This window comes from Rhamphochromis longiceps, linkage group LG3, assembly GCF_057381845.1.
Source record: "Rhamphochromis longiceps isolate RC_006_pf linkage group LG3, R_longiceps_female_GT1.1, whole genome shotgun sequence".
Classification (NCBI taxonomy): domain Eukaryota; kingdom Metazoa; phylum Chordata; class Actinopteri; order Cichliformes; family Cichlidae; genus Rhamphochromis; species Rhamphochromis longiceps.
The window spans coordinates 56,767,276-56,787,809 of record NC_140559.1 but is presented as its reverse complement, the minus strand read 5'-3'; the positions used below and the strand labels follow the sequence as shown (position 1 = coordinate 56,787,809).

At 39.2% G+C, this 20,534-nt stretch overlaps 2 protein-coding genes across 5 annotated transcripts in view; both read right to left on the bottom strand.

Annotated features, from left to right (window-relative positions):
* Window positions 1–2,456: 2,456 nt before the first annotated feature.
* LOC146675424 (interleukin-13 receptor subunit alpha-1-like) lies at window positions 2,457–12,190 on the bottom strand. 2 transcript variants are annotated; one of them, XM_085400446.1, is made up of 11 exons: window positions 12,019–12,190; window positions 11,701–11,828; window positions 9,745–9,899; window positions 9,061–9,226; window positions 8,847–8,946; window positions 8,312–8,463; window positions 8,064–8,197; window positions 7,731–7,863; window positions 6,776–6,875; window positions 3,598–3,682; window positions 2,457–3,516 (listed from the first exon to the last, which is right to left on the bottom strand). In XM_085400446.1, exons 2-11 carry the CDS (start codon window positions 11,765–11,767, stop codon window positions 3,424–3,426), a joined length of 1,185 nt encoding a protein of 394 aa, XP_085256572.1. In that variant the 5' UTR covers window positions 11,768–11,828; window positions 12,019–12,190; the 3' UTR covers window positions 2,457–3,423. The 2 variants fall into 2 exon arrangements, with proteins under 2 accessions (XP_085256572.1, XP_085256571.1); XM_085400445.1 differs by lacking the exon at window positions 12,019–12,190 and having other exon boundaries at window positions 11,701–12,009.
* A 1,178-nt stretch (window positions 12,191–13,368) lies between these two features.
* Window positions 13,369–20,534, bottom strand: part of dock11 (dedicator of cytokinesis 11) — an 80,733-nt gene continuing 73,567 nt past the window's right edge. For 2 of the 3 annotated variants that reach the window (XM_085400442.1, XM_085400444.1), the window contains one exon: window positions 13,370–14,911. In XM_085400442.1, the coding sequence (XP_085256568.1) occupies window positions 14,822–14,911 (90 nt within the window). In that variant the 3' untranslated portion in view covers window positions 13,370–14,821. Of the gene's footprint in view, window positions 14,912–19,206; window positions 19,227–20,534 lie in introns of all 3 variants that reach the window. The other variant, XM_085400443.1, reaches the window with a different exon arrangement.

Below are 20,534 nucleotides of genomic sequence, written 5' to 3'. Positions count from 1 at the left end.
TATTTACAGGTTGTGCAAAGTTGTGCAACGAGCATTTAAGTGGCATTTGTTGAAGTGATGGTGTGCAGAGTCCTGTAATTGTAGTGAGTGTGTAGTGGTGTGTATGGAATATCAGCAGTTCAAAGGTCTGATGGCTTGTGAGTAAAAACTGTCTCTGTGTCTGGTAGTGCGGGTCTGGATGCTCCTGAGCCGCCTGCCGGACGGCAGGAGTGTGAAAAGTCTGTGGCTGGGATCCGCTGCATCTTCCTTATGCAGCATGGCTGGCAGTTCACCTCTCACCAGCCTCTGCAGAGCTTTGCGGTCCAGAGCATTACAGCTGCTGTACCAAGTGGCGATGCAGCCAATCAGAATACTTTAAATGGTGCATCGATAGAAGTTTGTAAGTATTCTGGGGTTCATTCTGAATCTTCTGAAGAAGAGCCGCTGTCTTGCTGCTTTTATGATCACGCCAACATGGTGTGACCAGCTCAGATCCTCGCTGATGTTGATGCCCAGGAATCTGAAGCAGCTGACTCTCTCCACCTCTGGATGGGGGTGTGGCCTCCTCTCTGCAGTCCCCTGTAATCCACGATGAGCTCCTTGGTTTTGCTGACGTTAAGCAGCAGGTTGCTGTCGCCGCACCATGATGTCAGGACATCTGCCAGCTGGTGGGCACATGCTTTGAAAACTCGACCTGGAATGTTGTCTGGTCCAGGAGCTTTCAGAGTGTTTACTTTCCTGAAGTATTTACACACGACTGCCTGAGATATCTGAAGAGGGCAGCACAAAGGTCACAATACACCAACACAGTGTAACCATGTGCTTACATCAGGCTCTGCATCTCTGCACCAGTTGTAGACTAACATGGTCTTCTTGCAGCCAAGCAGGCGTAGACAGCTAACAACACTAGGTTTGCACAAGTCATTCACAAGCATCACTCCAACAGGATTAAAACTTTATTTTATGTTTGGGGATCATTTTGGGGACTTTGGGCTTTTTTTTTTTAAGCCAAATGTTGATTTAGCTGCCACAGCCTCCTTGAGAATTGTTGCAGGCCATGTCCATCCCTTCAAGACCACAGTATTCCCATCTTCTTCCAGCAGGATAACATGCCATGTCACAAAGCCCAACTGGTCTAAAACATCGTAAACTTAAACTTGAACATAACGATGAGTCAAATGACCATCACGGTCAGCAGATCACTGTCTAATAGAGCATCTTTGGGATGTGGCTAAACAGGAAAGTCACATCATGGATGTGCGGCCAACAAATTTGCTGCAGATTTGATGTTGTTGTGTCAATATGGACCAGAATCTCTGATGAATGTTTCCAGCATCTTGTATCTATGCAATGAAGAACTGATGCAGTTCTGATGGCAAAAAGAGGTTCAACCCACTATTAGCTATGTGTAAGCAATGAAGTAACTGATGTCCGACCCTGTTCTCCAGGCAGAGAAAGAGCATGGACAGCCACTCATACCTTCAAGCAAAGACTTATAAAAATGGACTGTCGTCTGTGGCACAATACATGGTTTAGTGGGGTAAAAAAGTTCTTTGTCATTGTCACCTCAGTGTTTTGAAATCAGCTGAGCAGGGCTGGATCTGACAGATAAACAGACACTGTGTGCTCATACAGTATTCACATGCCCAGCCTAAAACCTTTATACACTTGTTTTTGCAGCAACTCCCCCTGCTGGCCAGTAGAACAAAGTGCAGGTTTACAACTCCATTGCAATGGCCTCACTTTTTAAAGATTTCACGCAAATGCGTCAGTTTATTTAAAGCCTATTTTTGTTTGCTATGACTTCACAGCAGCCAAAAAGGGAAAAATAGGTTGATCATTAAAAAAATGATAAAAAAAAACCCCAAACTCAGTGTCTGAAGCCTCATATAAGCTTTAGAAAGAGCGTTATTGTTCTGCCCTTCTTCACTTACATCATGAGATCCTGTTTCAGTGCTCATACAGGAACCTGACTATTGTTTTAAGAATGAGCTGAAAAACTGAGCTTCTGTACTTATCCTCGGGGAGTATCTCCCCCTGCAACCTCCAGTTTAATCTACAATGGGTAGGTTTTTTTTGTTTCCGTCTTTCAGGAACAAAAACATGTTAATGATTCAGGTTAATACCTGCTCACTGAAAATACACACATCCAGATGCTGAGACAAGCTGCTCATTTCTGTTTGAGCAACTATTACAAGAAAGGCTGAGCGGGTTCCACATTATCACATCCAAAACACAGATCAACACACATGTTTCCCTCCCCCAAACAAATCCATGTTTTTAATCTGTCTCAAAAAGTCTCTAAAGCTCAAAAGTTGTGTTGGAAGCCCCCATTTCCCCTGGAGCTACTTTGGACTTCACCTTCCTTCCTTCCTTTTCAAGGAAGAGCATTTCCCTCTCAAGGTGATATTTCCATTTGGTTGTGTTAAATGCCAAGTCAAAATAGCGCTGCACGGAGTTGACAGTGTGACGTCGAAGTTTGTAATTATTTTATTATATGTTCAGATGTTTACAGTTCTTGGAGTACTTACATCACTTCTCTCTTTACAAAGTTTGAAAGTTTTGTACAAAGACAGAAAACTCTTAATGCCACACATCAAAGATCTTTTATACAGCTTAACTTTAGTAAGAAAATGCCATCCAAAACATGTCTGCCAGCAGAGTTCATGCAAGTGAATATTTAGACGGACAAGGTGAAAGTTCTTTTCACATGCACCAACAATGGTAAAACAGAGAAGTATACGTAGGCTGTCGCAGTCACCCAGCACTAAAGCCCAGCAGTGTGCTCTCATCCCGACGTGTTTTCCACAGTTTGGGGCTTTTTTTGCTACCAAAACCTTGCATCCTAGTTAATTCCTGCACAGGTGACTCCGGATGGCAGTCAAATTTTCATTTGTACAAATAAGGTTCATGTTGTGACAAGATTACACTTGTTTTTCTTTCCATTTTATGAGTTACAGCAGATATCCAGGGAAAAGTCAGCTCTTGTTACCACTAGAACATCTTCCAGATTAATCAGCCTCCTCTGGTCTTCTCTTTCCAACGGGAATGCAAAGCCTCCCCTTATCTTCCTCTGCCTCAGCATGAGGATATCAATCCCACTCACATTTCTGGGTCCACGGTCGGGCAGCTTTTCTGAAGCAAATTCCGAAGATTTACTGCATTTCTTTATCCTGTCCACAGCACGCTCAATCAGCGTGGATCTGCACTGTCCCACAGAGTTACTTATTAGCAGGTGAAATTCCTTTTTATGCAAACACGGACACAGGTGTTCACCAGTGCAGCAGAGGTGCCCCACAGCACACGTCAAACCTGCAACAGGTATGAAACTTTCAACCGAAAAAAGGCAAGTGAAACTAAATGTTTTCAACCTGCTGTTAAGTTACTATGTATATGTTCCTTCAAGTCCATCTGCACTGCGAGCATTCCTCTGAACATGTGTGATTAGGAGATTTCCTGAGGAATTGTGTTTTCAGATACAAGGATGATGTGTTCAGTGGATTCTGGCTCCGCTTTGTACAGATCTCCAGGGATGGACTGAAAAACACAGCAGTGTAAAAATGAGTATTTATGAGGACAGAAAGAGCATTTGACTAGACTTTTTTTTCAAGTATATACCTTAGAATCTCTGTTTCCAGTCATCATCATTTCCTTGAATATTGTTGAAGGATCAGGTATCCTGGGACAAAAGATTTCCCTGTTCCTGCAACACACACACACAAAACCCCAACACATCATGTTTAGGCATGACTCTGACACTGGAAATACCTTGGAAGTACCTTGTGGTGTGAAATCATGTTACACAACGTCATATGGAAAATTTAAACCATCATTCAAATACTTTTCAGGGAAGTAGTACAGATACCTGCAAGTTCTTTCATTGATTTCAAGAACCAAAAGTGAGAACTAGGTTTCTTTGGTTTTTATTCCAGTATTTTAGCCAGGTAAGATAACACCAACTGAGATTCAAAGCAGTCGTTTTTATGTCTTGAAGTGAACCAATTCACCTTCTCCAAGAAAACAGCAGCAGAAAAGGAAGATGGTGGAGTTCGTGTAAAAAACAGGGACTCTTTGAAGGTCTAGTGTTATTTCTGTGTGTCTGCATGTTTGCTGTTTTATCAACATTTATTATAAATCTGGATTTCTTACAGGACAGTGTCTATAGGAGTATATAGTCTTTATTTTTGTCATTAATTCTTATCAAGAAAAATATTATATTTTTATTTAAGTTTTTAACTAATTATTAAAGATCTTAAATCTTATCTGAAAACATGTTGCACCTTTTACATGATTCACTGGCATTCAGTCAGGACAAACAACACACCCAGAGCATGTCAGGTGAACTGTAAAAAGCAGACCTCTCCTCAAACGTGCATGTTTGGACCCATCCTTTACACCACTGCCATCTTGAGGCCACCAGTGGATATGGTCTCTGGAAGCACAATTAACACTGAAGCCACTGAAATCTGGACTGGTAGGTGTTCAGCAGCTTGCAGTTGGTTAGTTTTTTGTACATGTGCATTGTGGGTAAATCTTTGGTGTTTGTTGGAAGACTGACAAAACATTAGCGTGCTAGCTAAGCTGTTGCTGGCTCTGCTTTCACTGCTCTGAGATCAGTTACCAGAAATAAGAGTTGTAGAAATAAGAGTTAGCGCTCTCATTTATCATTGTAAGAGAAGAGGTTTTTTTCTTAGTGACCACTTTGGCCGACATGCGTGATGTAAGAAACGTTTAAATTTAATAAAGTTAAGCAAGCTGACCAGGTGATGGTTCTACCGTGCCGGTAGAACCATCACCTGGTCAGCTTGCTTAACTTTATTACTTTTAACTTTTTATACCAGGGGGTTTCTCAGAGATATTGAAAGTGCCTTTCAATATCTCTGAGAAACCCCCTGGTTGACCTAACGTACAATTAACCCAGCTATTTTACTAATACACAACCTTCATTTTTCATTAATTATTTAATCCCACATATTTTCTTAAATCAAGTTAGACCATGCTCAGGTCTTTCATTTCAGCTCTGATTCTTTTTGAATAGATGAATATTAAAATACATGCTAAAATCATGATGAAAACCTATGATTTGATAGGATATGAGGCATTAGTGTAGATTAAACAGAACATGTATATGAAAGAAAGTGTTTAGAATAAGTTAAACATCTGCAGCAATAATATTAATTCATTTAGCACTGATGGGAAACATATTTCTGCAAAGTAAATCCTTTGATTTTTGATACTTTATGTGCAATTTTACAGTAATACAGTTTCATGTGAAGTATTCTTTTGCTACTTTTGCTAAAGCAGCAGTTTTAAACAGTCCTTCACTCCTCATTACAAGCTAGTGCTAAATAGTTAGAAACTATAGTAGTAATAAAATATTCAAATTCTATAGCCAGGATGAGGGCAGAAAGAGGCTGTCACAGCAGTATGTTTTGTAACTTCAGACGTTCACACAGATACGATATGAAGCTCCAGTATTAGATAAATATTATTTCCAACTATGGATCATGCACAGCTAGTCGAGTAGGTCCATGAATACAAATCCACAGCTGGAAAATGGCAGAGTAGGTCATATTTTTACCTATTTTATCGATGCAGCTCTACCTGACACACCAGTCTGTTGTGCTGGGAGAATCACTTTAGGTCTCAGTATAACCAGCTGATATTAGCTACTTGCCTATCTATTAGCATTGGCATTAATAGCGGCCAGTAAATGACACATGGGAAAAACACCCCACAACCATGCCATGATGTTACAGAGTTTCTTCACCAGAGGGCACTCTGAATCTTCCCTCTTGGCAACACATCACAAACACAACAACCAGCTTATCCAGAGTCATGTAGAGCACAAAAGAGTAAATAAGTGACTACATAAATGTAAAAGAAATCTATTTATGTTTTGACAACAAACAGAATATCTGATTTTTAAAATACCAAACATGAATATCAGTTTTAAAGATCCTGCATAGGCCAGGCTCTAGTCTGAACCTTTATTATTTTACCCTGCACATAGATCACGCCACAGACTCAATAAAGTTATGATATAAAAATGTGTGAAAGCTTTTCTTAGAGTAAATAAACTAAGCTGCTAAGTCATATGAGTTCATAGCACTATGGGAGGTTATAGTGCTTTCACTTCTGCTGTGTCTGTGTGTATAAAGGCACAGTCTGGCAGGAGAGGGTGAGAGGTTTTTAATCATTTGGGCCTATGACTAAGCCTTCTGCTATTTGCTACGTGTTTGCTGCAGGCCACACCTACCTGCCTGTGGCTACAGGTGGGGCAGTTTTGTCAACCTTTCCACTCAGAGGCATCGTCATTCTGTTTACTGATTAAACACTAGTCCTCAAGAGTCCTCAAGAGTAGCCACTCGCCATGGTCTATCAATTCTATTATCTTCTTTTCTTATAAAATCAAATTACACCAAAGTCACATCAGGAGATATTTTCACTACATGAAAAGCAAAGAGAAACTCAGCCCTCTCCCCGGGGCAAACATTTACTGACAGTGAGGAGGGGAAAAAAACTTTTACAAGAAGAAACCTCCTCAGGTAGCTTCCATGCTAGTGTTTATTTGGTTAACTATTGCTTGACAGACGCAGTAGGAGAAGCTTCTTTTGACATTAGTCTTTTAATGTCTCTCTGAGTGCAATGAGGCTACTGCACAAATCATTCTTGACACTGACTAAATCAACTCAACAATACTGTATGCTGTGCAAAACCATTGTTTAAAACATGGATTTTGCAAAATCTGCACTTGCACACAAACATTCACTTTTGAAATCATTCTGGCACATACCTCTGGAAGCAGTAGCAGGACAGAATGACGGAGACAGAAAGAATAATTGGGACGACGATGGCGATCACAGTCAGCATCTCATCTGGAGACCTATTCTCCCCTGGAGTGAACAAGAGAGACTTCCTGGTAAAGCTTTTAGGAGATTTTCAACATTTTTGCACATTGTGTTGCACATAATATTGTGTATCACAGTGGTTTGCTAGTGTCTAATTTCTAATTGATGATCCAAATTCAGTGCTCCAAAGTTTACAAACAATACTTTTTGTAAATTCATTTTAAAATGTGCCATTAGACATGATGGAGAACAGCTAAAAAGCAAGGCTGTATAGAGCTTTCATTAACTAACAGATAGCTCAATCACCCATCACATGAATGCTGGGATTTTCTGCTTCTAGCCGTGTTCCTGTTGTACAACATAGCTCGAATTAGTGAGCCAGCACCTGCAAAACTATTTTTTTTTGTAGCACGGTACACTGCAACATCAGACACAGGCATTTTAGTTATTTATTTGTTTTATGGAGTGTGTAAGATTAATGTGTGATCCTTAAAATATACTGTTTAGTATACGACAGTGTTGCTTTGATTCCTTGTGTCCAAGTGACTGTGAGTTATTTTCTTGTAAACGAAGTTCCTGATGATGATGAGTCATTATTAAAATGACCCGACTTCACCCACCCACAGAACTTTATACACTAATTGGTGCATTTCCGATTGCAGCCTCACGCTGATTTGGCCTACATTACAATATCTGCACCAACATGTAGTTTGACACAAAATTTAAAGATGAAGTGAAACTTGAATCATTGAATCAATATGCTGTCAGTGATGTGATTAGTACATGATAAAAACACGAACATACAACTCTGTGTGCACATCATGGGATCTCATGATAATGTAAATATAATTATTTAAATATACTCATATTAATAATTAGTAATACTGGTTAGACAGTTACCGTGAGTTATGACTTCACTGAGGTCACTGGACAAAGGGATGCAGTATTGATCAGTCTGCACACTGTATTGGAATTTGTATTGGCAGTTTTTGTTATAGAGGATTTTCAGAGGTGGCTCTTTAGTGTGGAGAGTCTGAAAAATAAGAAGCACACAAAACCAATGTTGCACTTTGTCAGTATGGAACAACTGTAGCATTGACATAATATCTGGATTTAAGACAGACAAATGTGAAAATAATTTTTTTTCTGATATTTGATAGAAATGTTCAGCTATGAGATTATTCCAGCGTCTCATAAAACACTTAAGCAGAACGTCACAATGTGAGAACTTACTCTGACTTTATTGCACTCGGTGATGCAGACACTATAGTTTAATCCACATTTTCCAACAGCCGGACCTCGATCTTCCCATGTCAGGTCGAGATAGCCTTTATCTTCTGCGATGTTCATCTTTGGTAAAGGTATCACTGAGGAAATAACAAAACACTTGTTAAAAAAAAAACAAAAAACGTTAACATTTCGTATTCATTTTCACAGCTTGGAATGACATTAACAATAAAAAAATTAAAAATAACACCAACCAAATTTAGGTTTGAGGGTGTTGCGTCCAGTTTCAGTCTCCACGAGCACATAGATGCCAAAGTTAAGATTATTCACGTTTAGATAACAAACATCCTTTTCATGGCTGGTGGACCCATCACATGCTCTGATTTTATCATGTTCCTCTGAAGTCCTGTAATAACAGAATGAGGAGTTAACAAGAGAAGTGAAAAACATAAAAAGCTTTTTCACTTCAGCCAGTGACTCATGTGATTCCTTCAAAGTTCCCAGATTAATATTCAGATGAAATGTTAAATAATTCAAATCGGCACAAGATTCTGACGAAGCCACAAGCAGGTTTTAACAAAATACTGCTGTCCAATATTTGTCACTCTGTAACATCCATACACAGAGTACTGCTACAGAAATGTATTGCAGTAGTTCATTTTCACAGAACCCCTGACTAATGATGTGCTGATTCACGGCACTAATCCTATATTTTTTCTTTAGATAAAATTTCGCTCCACACAGAGACTGCGTTACATTTCTTTTGTTGTTTGCAGCTTTTATGCTCACCTGTAGCTGATGTTCAGCTTGACTGACTCATTGACTGGTTTCCAGAAACACTTTGTTCTGTGAGACTCAAGTGAACATCTGAAGTCCGTCACCAATTCAGCTGTAAGTACAACAAAAGAATTAAGTCACACACATAGATATATATTTTAAAAAAAAATTATTCTAGAAGGACTTAAGTTATTATATATCAGCATTTCAGCTTTCTGGTACTTACTGCGGCGCTTTGAAGATTTAATGGTTTTGATCACAGGTCTGCTTTCCTTCCAGTGACTACACACAGGATCTAGAACAGCTTGAATGCTGATATTCCAGTGATCAGAGTGCTCATCTTCTGTGAAGTACTTCACTGTGAAATGATTAACTAGGCTTCGGGGCAATGGCTGGAAAAAAAAAATATATATATTTAGTGAAATTTAAATAATTCTTAGTTCTCCAGCACTCTGTCTGATATCCACTTTAAGGGCACTTTATTTTCATAAATAGAAAACATTTTTTTAGATAAATGACGCTTTTTGTGTTTTTTTAACTTAACTTTAGGGTTATTTACAGCGCTGTATTGTTCAATATAAATGATGTTTTATTTATTTATTTATTTTAACTTATCAGGTCAATAAATTCACCATTGTGAAAAACTAGAATTTGATTAATATTTTGTTTGTTTTCATATTATCATTAAACATGTTTGGACTAATTTGCCATACGTTTGATGATAGTAGGTCTATGGTACATGAAAAAAATGCCAGATAGGTCAAGTGGATATTCTTTATAGATTTGAAAACTGTCATTACACATGGAAAAAACAGTTATTAATAAGAACTAATACCAAATACAGGTTAAAACTTTGTTTCACAAATCTAATGTCAGCCTGTCTCACTGCTGGCTTTCAGTTCAATATTACCTCAACTGACTGCGGTAGTTCATATCTGGATACTGCATATTTGACTGTACAGTTTTTTGGGAGATTGTCTGGCTTCTTCCAGGACCAGGACACGGTCACTTGAAATTGGTCATCCCACCTATATGTCACATCTGTTGGTTCGGGAAGTTGATAATCTGCAGGTATAAGAAGAGCCGTTACTCCCAGCTTTGCATAAATGATCAATGCTGCTCAGAAACGATCGTGGTGGGCTACCACCGAAGCCAGAAATGACATTTCCCACGAACTCTTTCACAACACTCGCTGCAGTCTGCAATTAGTTCCTTGTGACACTCATTGTGACACTGATGTGTTTTGTAATACCTCGGACTGAAGCTGAAGATTGTAAAGCTGTAACTGTTGTCATCATTATACATCATTATATATATCATTTTTTGTGCTTCTGTTATGCAATAATGGTAGTTGATTGGCAGTAATTTGGCAAAGTCATCTCCAAAAACAGATGATCAGATTTATTACCAGCAAACTCACGGAAAATGTCATTGCACCTAGGAATACCTAGGAAAAATGAAATCATTTAATTGCGCCAAATCAGGGAAATATCCAGCATGAAAATCACCTGACTGTACATGAACTGGAGGACATTCCTCACATTCCCCCTCCACCTCTGTTTTTACTATTAGATTGGTTGGAAATGCTCTTGAATCATATGCAAAATGTCCTCGGCACCACCCACACATGGAGTGTTAGGGTGTAGTAAAATGCGCTGATATCCACACTGGGCATGGAAAAGGACAGCAGTGATTCCTAGTAGTTTTTAAACACATGATTATAAATATGAATGTGTCATTTTAAATTCATTTGTCATAAAAATGAATGCGTCTTTAGATTTATCTTACAATCACACAATAAAGTGCAGCTGCTCGGCGTTGAAAATGTGACGCTGACGTTTTCTTCGGATTACAGTATATGTGCACAGGCTTTTTATGCAAAGTGACACAACATAATGGGGGATATCATATCTTAGACAGATGTCCTGGAATCAAAAATAATGGGGGAGATGATTTAATTTAAATGCTATGAGACATCCTTTTAAATTTTGCCTCAGCTCTGTCATTGTTACACTTTCACTTGCGCAGGTTACCCCGCAACTGGTTGCGCTGCGCACCTGTAAAGTGAAAGACAGCCTCTTTAAGCGCAAACTAACCGTTAAGGTGCACTTGGTAAAATCGAGGGAGACTGAGTGAAGTCATAAGAATAAGAAATATACTCTGAATTTATACTCAAACAGAAAGACATCAGCGAATGTGTTCCAAAGAGCTCTCTGAATTAGCCAGATCCTTGGAGATAACTACCCTAACACATTAACACATTTTGTTACTGGGGATTAGAATTAACAACGCAAAACCACCGAGGTCAAGTTTAATGTGCTTTCCAATTCGTTTATTCATAGCAATAATTCATTACATGCCAATAATAACAACAATAATAATAATAGTAATAATACCACTTAGTGTAATAGGGTCAAGACCCTTAAAGTAACACTTCACCAAGTGTTATTAGTGCAGCGGAAAGGAAATGCTCCTTGAAGAGGAAGAAACCTCAGGGTGGGATTCCCGGATAAGGTGAGAGGAAAGCGGAGACAGAAATAACTATAAATAAATAAAAATAAAAATACGCACTTACATTTAAAATTTAAATATTATCTGACTTATGCGTTAATTTATTATTTTTTACAAGGGCAAAAACACACAAACTACAACCACAAAAGTGCTTTAATTTAATTGGCAAATAAATAGCAAGTTGTTAGAGAGCTCGAGACGCTCGGTTAACGAATAACGCGCGTGCGTCTAAAACATGCTAATTAAAGTCTGGTTTGACGGGCTGGGTACGCTCACCGACAGGTTCCCTTTAACCGAACAATTTTTAGATGTAGACTATTATTAAAACTGGGATAACAACTAATGAGTGTTTTACCTGCTTTACAGTTGAAAGTCATGGTGGTCGCGCAGAGAAAGATGAAAAACTGCTGAGCGACAGTCATGTTGCCTCCAAGCGTCCGGACTTTATTCCTGGAAGCGTTTCAGGAGCTCGTTTGATTCCCTCTAGGAATCAAAGTAGAAAATAAATGTATATATATCTATGTAAAAGGAAAAAATACCGGCGACAGACCGTCTAGGTTAAAAGAAAAAAAGGTTGTTTTTTTTCTAAAAAGTGAATGGAAACCGGGAAACGAGAAAACGAAGCCAAAACTCCAGCTACACCTTAACTGTCTCCGTGCCCACTGAACCTTACCGGGAAGGTCGGGGCGGAGTTGTTTCGAGTGGGAGGAAACTGTAATGACAACGAAGCTACGACATGTCACGGAGTGAAAATGCGTCAGCCTCGGTTACCAAACGCTGTCGGAAACGGGAATCCAGCGTCCATACAACAAATCGTTTTGGGGAATAAAGGAAGCTGCTCCCGTCGCTCTCTTAATGGGGGCAACATTACGCATGCGTGTGATCTTAAGTGCGATATATCAAACCGCAAGTGTCCATCCATTCCTCCAGGAAGTCGTCAGGCCCTAAATGAGTCTGTGAATCATTAAGCTTATTATCTATGTGGTAATGGCTTTATGCTGCAACAAACAATATAGAGTGGGCCAAACTGATAACACGGGTGCAGGAAAGGCCAAGAAAAACATAGATAGTTGTGTTAGACTTCAGATTTATTCGGTTATGGGTCAAGCTCAAAGCCTCCGTGGATGATATTAGACTAAATTAATGCTACAGTAATTGCGGTTGTAAAGAAAACTGCTGAAAACTTTGTGGTGGATTTCGCCTGTTTCAACATGCAGAAAGCAGCCGGTGGTTGAAAGAGGAACAAGCAAACCCCAGCGAGGGTTTCCAAAGAGCGCATGAAGCCTGAAAAACCAAAACCTGTGAGCGAGCTGCTGCTGCGACACTTCATGTGTGGTGTGAGACGTGATAGTATAATCCAGTCATAAACCCTGTTTCTCACTAGGACAAGCAGAATCGAGTGTGCAGACAAAAGCCATACATTTTTTTGTTTGCACGCTGTACTTGCAGTGATTTGTGAATAATTTTATCATCTACGTCTTCATGCATTTGGAAAGTTTTATCATGATCGTCTCATGTAGGATTTGTTCCAGGCCTCATTTCATGATGGCTCAAGTGTTTTGAACAATGAGGCTTGCTGACAGGCAGTGTCACACCTAACAACTTTTGTTTTTTAACTTATGAAGCGAGGCTGGTATATATATGAGGAATGTGCTTTGGTACTGTCTTGGTGAAATATGTTTTCTCTTAAAAAAAATGTTGCTGACATTAAATGAGCAAAAATCAAATTTCTCATTTCATCGTTTGATTCAGTTACTGACAATTCTTTTTTTAAAAGCCTTTTAAATAATATCCAGATAACTGGGTTTTGCTTGTACTTACACTGGACACAGCCTGTATACGCTCCTCCTGTGCTTTCCCAGCTGTGATGGAAATGAAAATGTTTTGGGAGACTGTTTATGTTGGCTTTAAAAGGCCAGTGCGGTGTCCTCAGCCACATCTGCGGAGAAAGAATGTATGAGCGATACTAAAAAAGCCCCACAGAGATCTTTTCAACTACTGTCTTTAAGTTCAAACATCATTTTAGGCAAACGCAATGAGTATTTCCCCCCCACAGGTTTTATTGAAAAAGGGATTTTACAAAGGAAGTTTGACAAGCAGCTTCACCTCAGTAAACAATGCAATAAAAATGACAAACAGAAATCTCTGCTAGGACGGATTCTGGACCAACAAGAGTCCAAAAAAGTGGCTAAATAATACACCATACATACAATACATATAAACATACATGGATACAGAGTTTATTTTACAGCATGTTGACAAATTATGTACATCTGCTTAAATATTATTTATCTGTCTGCTAATTTCAGTGTAGCACTTGTGAAATACTGTGAATAACCAGCATGTGAGGCTTCTTATTACTCAAGATAAAGGAGTCTTTTCAGAAGACAGAGCACAAAGGCACTGGATCCAAAATCAGGTCTTTAATAACTCAATGCACTGAAGTAAATCTCATCACAACGCTGTCATCGCTTTGTCAATTTCTCATTTCAAATGTCCAAAAATAATAATATTTCAATGATTGTTTTCAAGCTGTAATAGAATTAGCAATCTATATTATGCATTCACGCGCGCACAGTCCAGAACACTGTTACTCCAAAGGGATTTTGTTTTGTCTTAACAATGCACTTGACAACTTTTAAACTACACAAGCCACTCCTGTCAGATTTATTCCAACCCTGAGCTCTGTCTTGTCTTCACTGTGACTTTGGAGCAGTCACAAGAGGCCTGCCATTGAATAAACAAGGTAGTAACTTTGCCCTGATGCTCTATAAGCTGTTGCTCTTTAGTTGTGACTTATCTGTTTATCACCTTCTCCTCAGTCGTCAGGAATGCGCTGCTAGCACATAAACATCGACCCTTTGCCAGACAGAGTCTCGAAATGCTTTCGGTTAGTGCCTTTTATAAAAGAGTTGAACTAGTTGAGCCGGTATGGTAGCACGAAACCTCTCGCCACAAACACTGAGACGCAATCTAAAGGTGCTACTGTCTTTAAAAAGGTGACTCAAGTTGTAAAAGTTGGGACGGAGCGCAGTGTCCTGCATAGATCTAAAGGGCGGCATTGCAAATAGAAAATAGAAAAACTGTTTAACCAGCAGTCAGTCTGGCAGTTTGCTGTAAAGGTGGGGGGGGGGAAAAAGTGCAATGCAGCTGAGCGTAACACCTAAACCTGACATGCAGACACGTAAATGGTGATGCTGTAATACATTCTCAGAATTACTGCTGCTGTGGTTTGAGGACTAAATCTGAGTGCTGTGCCGCAAGCTGTTACCCCCACCGTCCACTGCACATCCAGCAAAGATGCCGTTGATAGCCAAATGGCATCTTCACCAGGGGGAATGTTTTGGCATGCATAGCTGGGCAGATTTGCACTGACAAATTCCCTGTTATAAACCAATCCAGGTCCTCAAGGGAGAAGTGCAAGGATATACAGAAGTGTGGGTGGCCGCAAGAGACGGAGGGTGGTGTGCAGGAGGTCAACCGAGGTCAGTGGACGTCCCGCTGATGGCACGGAACACATGGAGGGAGTTCTGTAGTAGCGATCGCATCATATCCTCCGGGTATATCTGGGGTCAAAGCAAAACAAAAGCACAATCAGTGTCAGACACACACTTTGAGTAATGTGAGTTGGTGTTCTTCACATGCAAGCTGAGTGCACACTAAAGCTGGACTTTATAGTACTGCACAGTGGCCTACACCACAGTGGGTGATGGTGCACCTGCATCGCCCTGCCCTCACCAGAGACTAAGATCAGAATTTTGGCCATAATCTTCAACAGTGGGGTACTTTTTGTCAAATGCAGAATATTTCAGAATGTACTGAGTCAAAGCGCAGACTGTGGGAGATGTGAAAATGGCATAAATCTGCACTGGCAGAATAATGGCTTAATGGCACTGTGAGCAAGCTAGATACATTTACAGGATAAAACATTGTGTTTAACGGATGCATTATTCTATGGTTGATCAATAAACTGTGTTTATGAAGCATATTAATTCCAAGCAGCAAAAACACAGTTTTTGTGTACTGTGTTGCCACAAAGTGCAGATAGTTTTCTGAGAAGGTCATGCAAGGCAAGGCAAGGCATTTCATTTATATGGAACCAAACACTACAGTCATTCAAGGTGCTTTACAAGAAAAATGAAAAACAAAAATAACAGGATTTTTAAAAAAAGAAGACAGAAATAATATAAATAAAAACGACAATGGTAACAATGATGGAACAGCTACTCGGTTAGTTGAAAGCAATAGTGAATAAAGCTGGTTTAGCTTCTTTTAATTTCAATGGATACAGTTGGAGAAGTCCTGACCTCAGTGGGCAGCTGGTTCCAGCTTTGGGCATCACACTGGCTAAATCACCCCATTTAGTTTAAGCTCTGTGACCACTAGGTGACCAGATCTTGGAGAAGCCTACCACATCTGTATCTTAGACATCTTAGGCATACATTTAACAACCAGTAAAAAATTATTTTTATTTTTTATTTAAAATAAAAAACTTTAAATTGAATTTTGTATTTTAATGGAAGCAATGCAGGGAGCTGAGAATTGGAGTGATATCCACTCTCTTCCTGGATTTTGTTAAAATTCTAGCAGCACAATTCTAGGCTAACTGTAAATGTCTTGTAGTCTTTTTAGCCAGGCCAATAAAGTCAACTCTATAAGAAATAAAGGCATGAATGAGCTTCTGTAGATCTTGCTGAGGACATAATCTCTCAGTTTAGCTACTTTTGTGAGATGCCAAAAAGCTGATTTAGTTACAGCCCCAATACGCTCAGTGAATCTAAGGTTCTCTTCCATGATTTTTTCCCACACGTTGCAATCGTGTATCCTTGTGTCCAAATAGGATAATCTCTGTTTTGTTTTCACTTTTTCAAGGCACAAACATAGATAGCCAAATAAATCTGAGTATCATCTGCATAGCAATGATAGGCTGACTTGTATTCCTGAATGATGTCACACAAAGGAAGCATATACAGATTAAACAAAAGTGGCTCAAGAACGGACCCTTGTGGGACTCCACGCAGTATTTTATGCAACTGAGAAGTATTAATAAAGACAAAATAATCTATATAAATAAATAATAATTATACCTTCAAGGTATGAACTAAATCATTTAAGGATTGTTCCTGTGGGACCAACTGAATGTTATAATCTAATAGTATGTTATGATGCACAGTGTCAAATGCTGCACTAAGCTCTAACAGTACCAGGGTAGTTAGTCTGCCTGAATCCATATAAAAGCAGTTTCTGTGAAACTGATGAAAGCCTGATTGAAAGACATCAGGACAACAATTAATAATCATCAAGAAATTACTAATTTGATTTAAAAATACTTTCTGAATATTTTTAGCATAATAATAATCTCTTTTTTCAGCTGGAGTTTTACACCAGCAGTCTTTAATGACACAAGGAAAATAACAGGGTGGATGGAACCATTCAGAGTGTTCAAGAGCTTAGGGTCTATGCTGCTGTGGTACTGTAAATCAAGCTTGACTTAAAACCGCAGCAAAGACATTGTTTTCTTTTAAAATGAAGCATGTAAAATATATATATAATTAATTCTAAACAAATAGCATGAAACGAGGACAACGACGGTCACAATTTCTAACTCTGTTGTTCATTGTGTTTGGTTTTTGCTGCAACAAAACCATAAAACCAAAGAGTTCCTCTCCAGCAGAGTAGGAAGAGTTACTAGCCATTGTCAGGACATCAACACTGTGCACACTGTTACAGTCATGCATGTTCATAATAATCCTAAATTGCAATTAATGAAGTCAGTGTCTGTGCAAGACCTTTTAAAATGCTCCATTTCAGACTGTTTTTTGTTTTGTTTTTAAATCTTGGCTCCGTGTGATGTCAGTGAGAACTGATCTTCTCAAGGACACAACTGCGGTTGTGCTCACAGAAGCCCCACCCACCTGCTGTTGAAACTTTATGTTTGAGAGTCTTGCAATAAGAAGAAAGTAGGTTTAAAGTGAGAGTGCTTCACCAAGGCGCATGAGAAAAATAAGGATTTTTTTTGGCCTGTCCCGTTTGCTACTTTTACAATCAGAATTATTATGTGAAGGCCAAGAAAGATGCCCAATGGTGTTTTTCTCAAGTGGATCATTATGGCTTAAGGGTTCTTTTGTCTTGTGTCTTAATCCTGTCCAAAAACAGCAGATGGCTGCCCCTCCCTGAGCCTGGTTCTGCTGGAGGTTTGTTCCTGTTAAAAGGAGGTTTTTCCTTCCCACTGTCGCCAAGTGCTTGCCCAAACTTGAATTGTGATTTCAGGTAAAGCTGCTTTAATAGAATCCAAGAATGTAAATGAGCACAATAGGTTCCCTTTGAAAAATTTGACATACGGTGACATATATATTTATAATCTAAAAAATATTCATATAAAAATAATAGAATAATATTAACTAAGAGGCCCTGTAATAAGTCAAAAACATCATCCGTCATTCCAATGAAAACTAAACACTGGAAAGGGTGATGTCACTAAAATCTGCACTCTTAGTGAAAAAGGTTATGAAGAATAATGTCTTATCGACTTAAAATGCATGTCACTTTATTTATTTTATTAAAGATAAAATGCAACAACATAAAAATTACTTTAGCTAGCAGATATTCATCCAGGCAGTGTCAGAGCTTTCATAAATCAGAGGAAGGTCGTCGACAGCTTGGCATTACTATGATCTATTTGAGCCTCCCCATATGGAAAAGAAATAGAAAAAACTTATGAAATACTTGCATAAGATGTGGCCTACTTCATATAGTGAATCATATAAGGCTTATATGATTTACTCATGAAAGTGGCCACTTTCATATATTGTTTTAGTAAGTATCCAAAACATACAAGTTTCATTTATATAATTTTTCAAGGGATCTTACATCTGTTTTCACTCTTGTATGCTTTTCATACAAGTTTCGCACAAGACAGATACAAACTTTATAAGATATATCTATCTATCTTTTCCATATGGGTCAACAAGCTATGTCGAGGAATATTTACAAAAAAGGTGCAACAGTAAAGCAAACAAAAGCAAATATTTCTTTATTCCACAGATGATTCAGCAGTCAGTGAGGCTGCACAGCATTCTCCGGGTGTTCCCCAGCTGTCGATGACCCCGCAACAACAGCACCTCGCCTCAAATCAACAGGATCAAAACTTTGACCATTCAGTGCAAAACTATATTTGTTTTATTCTAACAAGGAGAGAAGCCTTCCTACTAAAAACACACCCATGTGACATAAGACACAAGGTGACAGATGGCAGCCAAGTGGATGGTATGTTTGCCTGTAGTCTAGTTTGCTTGGGAATAATTCAGATGGCAGAAGATCCCTTTTTTTTAATTGGGATTCTGTTTTTACATATGCGGACACGCAAATAGTCAAACCTTAACCAGGACACCAGTGTGACTGTAAACAGGATTTGATTAAAGATGTCTCTCATTTGCATGGTTTTCAGCGCCATCAGTAGTGCTACTGATGACAGTGTGTCCCAGTGTGATCTGACAAGTTTGTCAAAGGAGGAAGTAACTGTGTGCAAAATGTGTCTCGTCTGCCAAACCACTTTTAACCTCTGAATGCATTATAAAGCTCTTTCCAGCTGAATGCATTTTATTTGACATTAAACAAGCATTTGTCGGATCCATTCCTTTTAATCCCGTTTTATTTCTAATTAGGACCTGACTATTAACCACCCAGGTATCGATTGCTGCTGGAATGTTTTTGGGGATCCAGATAAATGTATTTAGATTACTTTTAGATTTAACCATAAGGTGTCTGGAAGAAATTAACCGCAAAAGTGCACAGTCATCATTAATGTTAATCAAACACATACTTAAAAAAAAAAACAAAATCACACACAGTCGCACATTACCTTGGGTTTTTTCCTTAAAGCTTAAGGCCAGCATAATGGAGAGAAAAAGTCAGACCAGTTAGTTTGGTTGCATCAAAAATCGGCAGGCACAAAAACAAATGAAAATGTGGCCTAACAATACCAACGGGATGTGTGGCAGCTGTGCAGCAATACATCATGACTTATCATTTACGGGAAGAGACGTCAAACTAATGCACAAATGCGATGAGCAACACCGACCAGTTTTTTCATGCATAAAAACTCATTTATCGCTGTTACAGTTGCAACACAGACGTGTTTCACAAGAGCCGACTCATTTGGTTTTTTTAAGCCGAACATTTTTTGGTTTAGCCTAAATTCTACTGTCAAGGATTTTGAAGACCGTGCAACTAGAAGGCAAAGGACACAAGCAGTGTTCTGTAACGCTGGGAATAATTTTTTCTAGGAACTGTTTCTTCCCACTGTCACTCATCACATCTCACTTCCAGTTTGGTTGTGCCCAGTGGTGAAAATGAGGAATCAAAAGTCTGCTTCTGAAAACCGCTCTGTGAGTTATGTAACCGAAAGGGTCAAATAATCTCAACATACGCTTTCACAAAATCAGGCCTGTGTTCATGAAACTTAACTTGGCTCACGTTGAATGATAAGCGCACCAGCATTCCCGTTTATATCGAACATGAAGCACAGTTTTTCATTGTTGACCCTGACTAGGGTAACTCTGAATATCAGCCTAAAAACAGGCAGCTCTTTTGCCGATGTGGACATTTGCCCAGCTTTTCAGATATCCACTCTCCACACCGGTGCAAAATCCAGCACACAGGCATTGCAACAGGAAGTGACTTTTACACATGAATCTTTCAGTGTGTGTCCAGCATATAAAGGTTTAGACTCTAAGACAGACTCTTTCTGAAGTGAATTGGGATCGGTCCCTGGAAGTCCTGTTCTGACCTTTTACAGCTGCGTGGTTTCATCCTGCACCTGACAGCTGTCCAGCAACGACCCAGAAACAACCCACTGCACAAAGTCACTTTTGGACATACAATTTTGCTCTACTGAAGGGGTTGTTTTATAACGGCAGGCATCTATTATACTTCTAGTGTTGATGTCCATACAACCTCCGTGTTCGGGGTATTTATAGTCCAAACATGGTCGTTGTGGACGCCTTTTAAATGTCAAACTTAGACTCATTTTCGATATCGTTTTCGTAATGCTTCCACATGTATAGACTCTGTATTCCCATGTTTCCAGATGGGCTGTTAAACTAAACAACAGTGAGCAGCTGCTCCGGGGAGCAGAAATGTCCTGAGCTTCTCACAGACAGTTTGCAAAACGTGCACATCGACAAAGAC

Bases quoted from the DNA above. Each gene is read 5' to 3' on its own strand.
- LOC146675424 (XM_085400446.1), bottom strand. From the start codon at position 11,767: ATGACTGTCGCTCAGCAGTTTTTCATCTTTCTCTGCGCGACCACCATG. The intron at 8,464-8,846 runs GTGAGCATAAAA...CTGTTATTACAG, and splicing joins AAGCTGAACATCAGCTACAG to GACTTCAGAGGAACATGATA. The intron at 8,198-8,311 runs GTTGGTGTTATT...TTATTTCCTCAG, and splicing joins CACCCTCAAACCTAAATTTG to TGATACCTTTACCAAAGATG.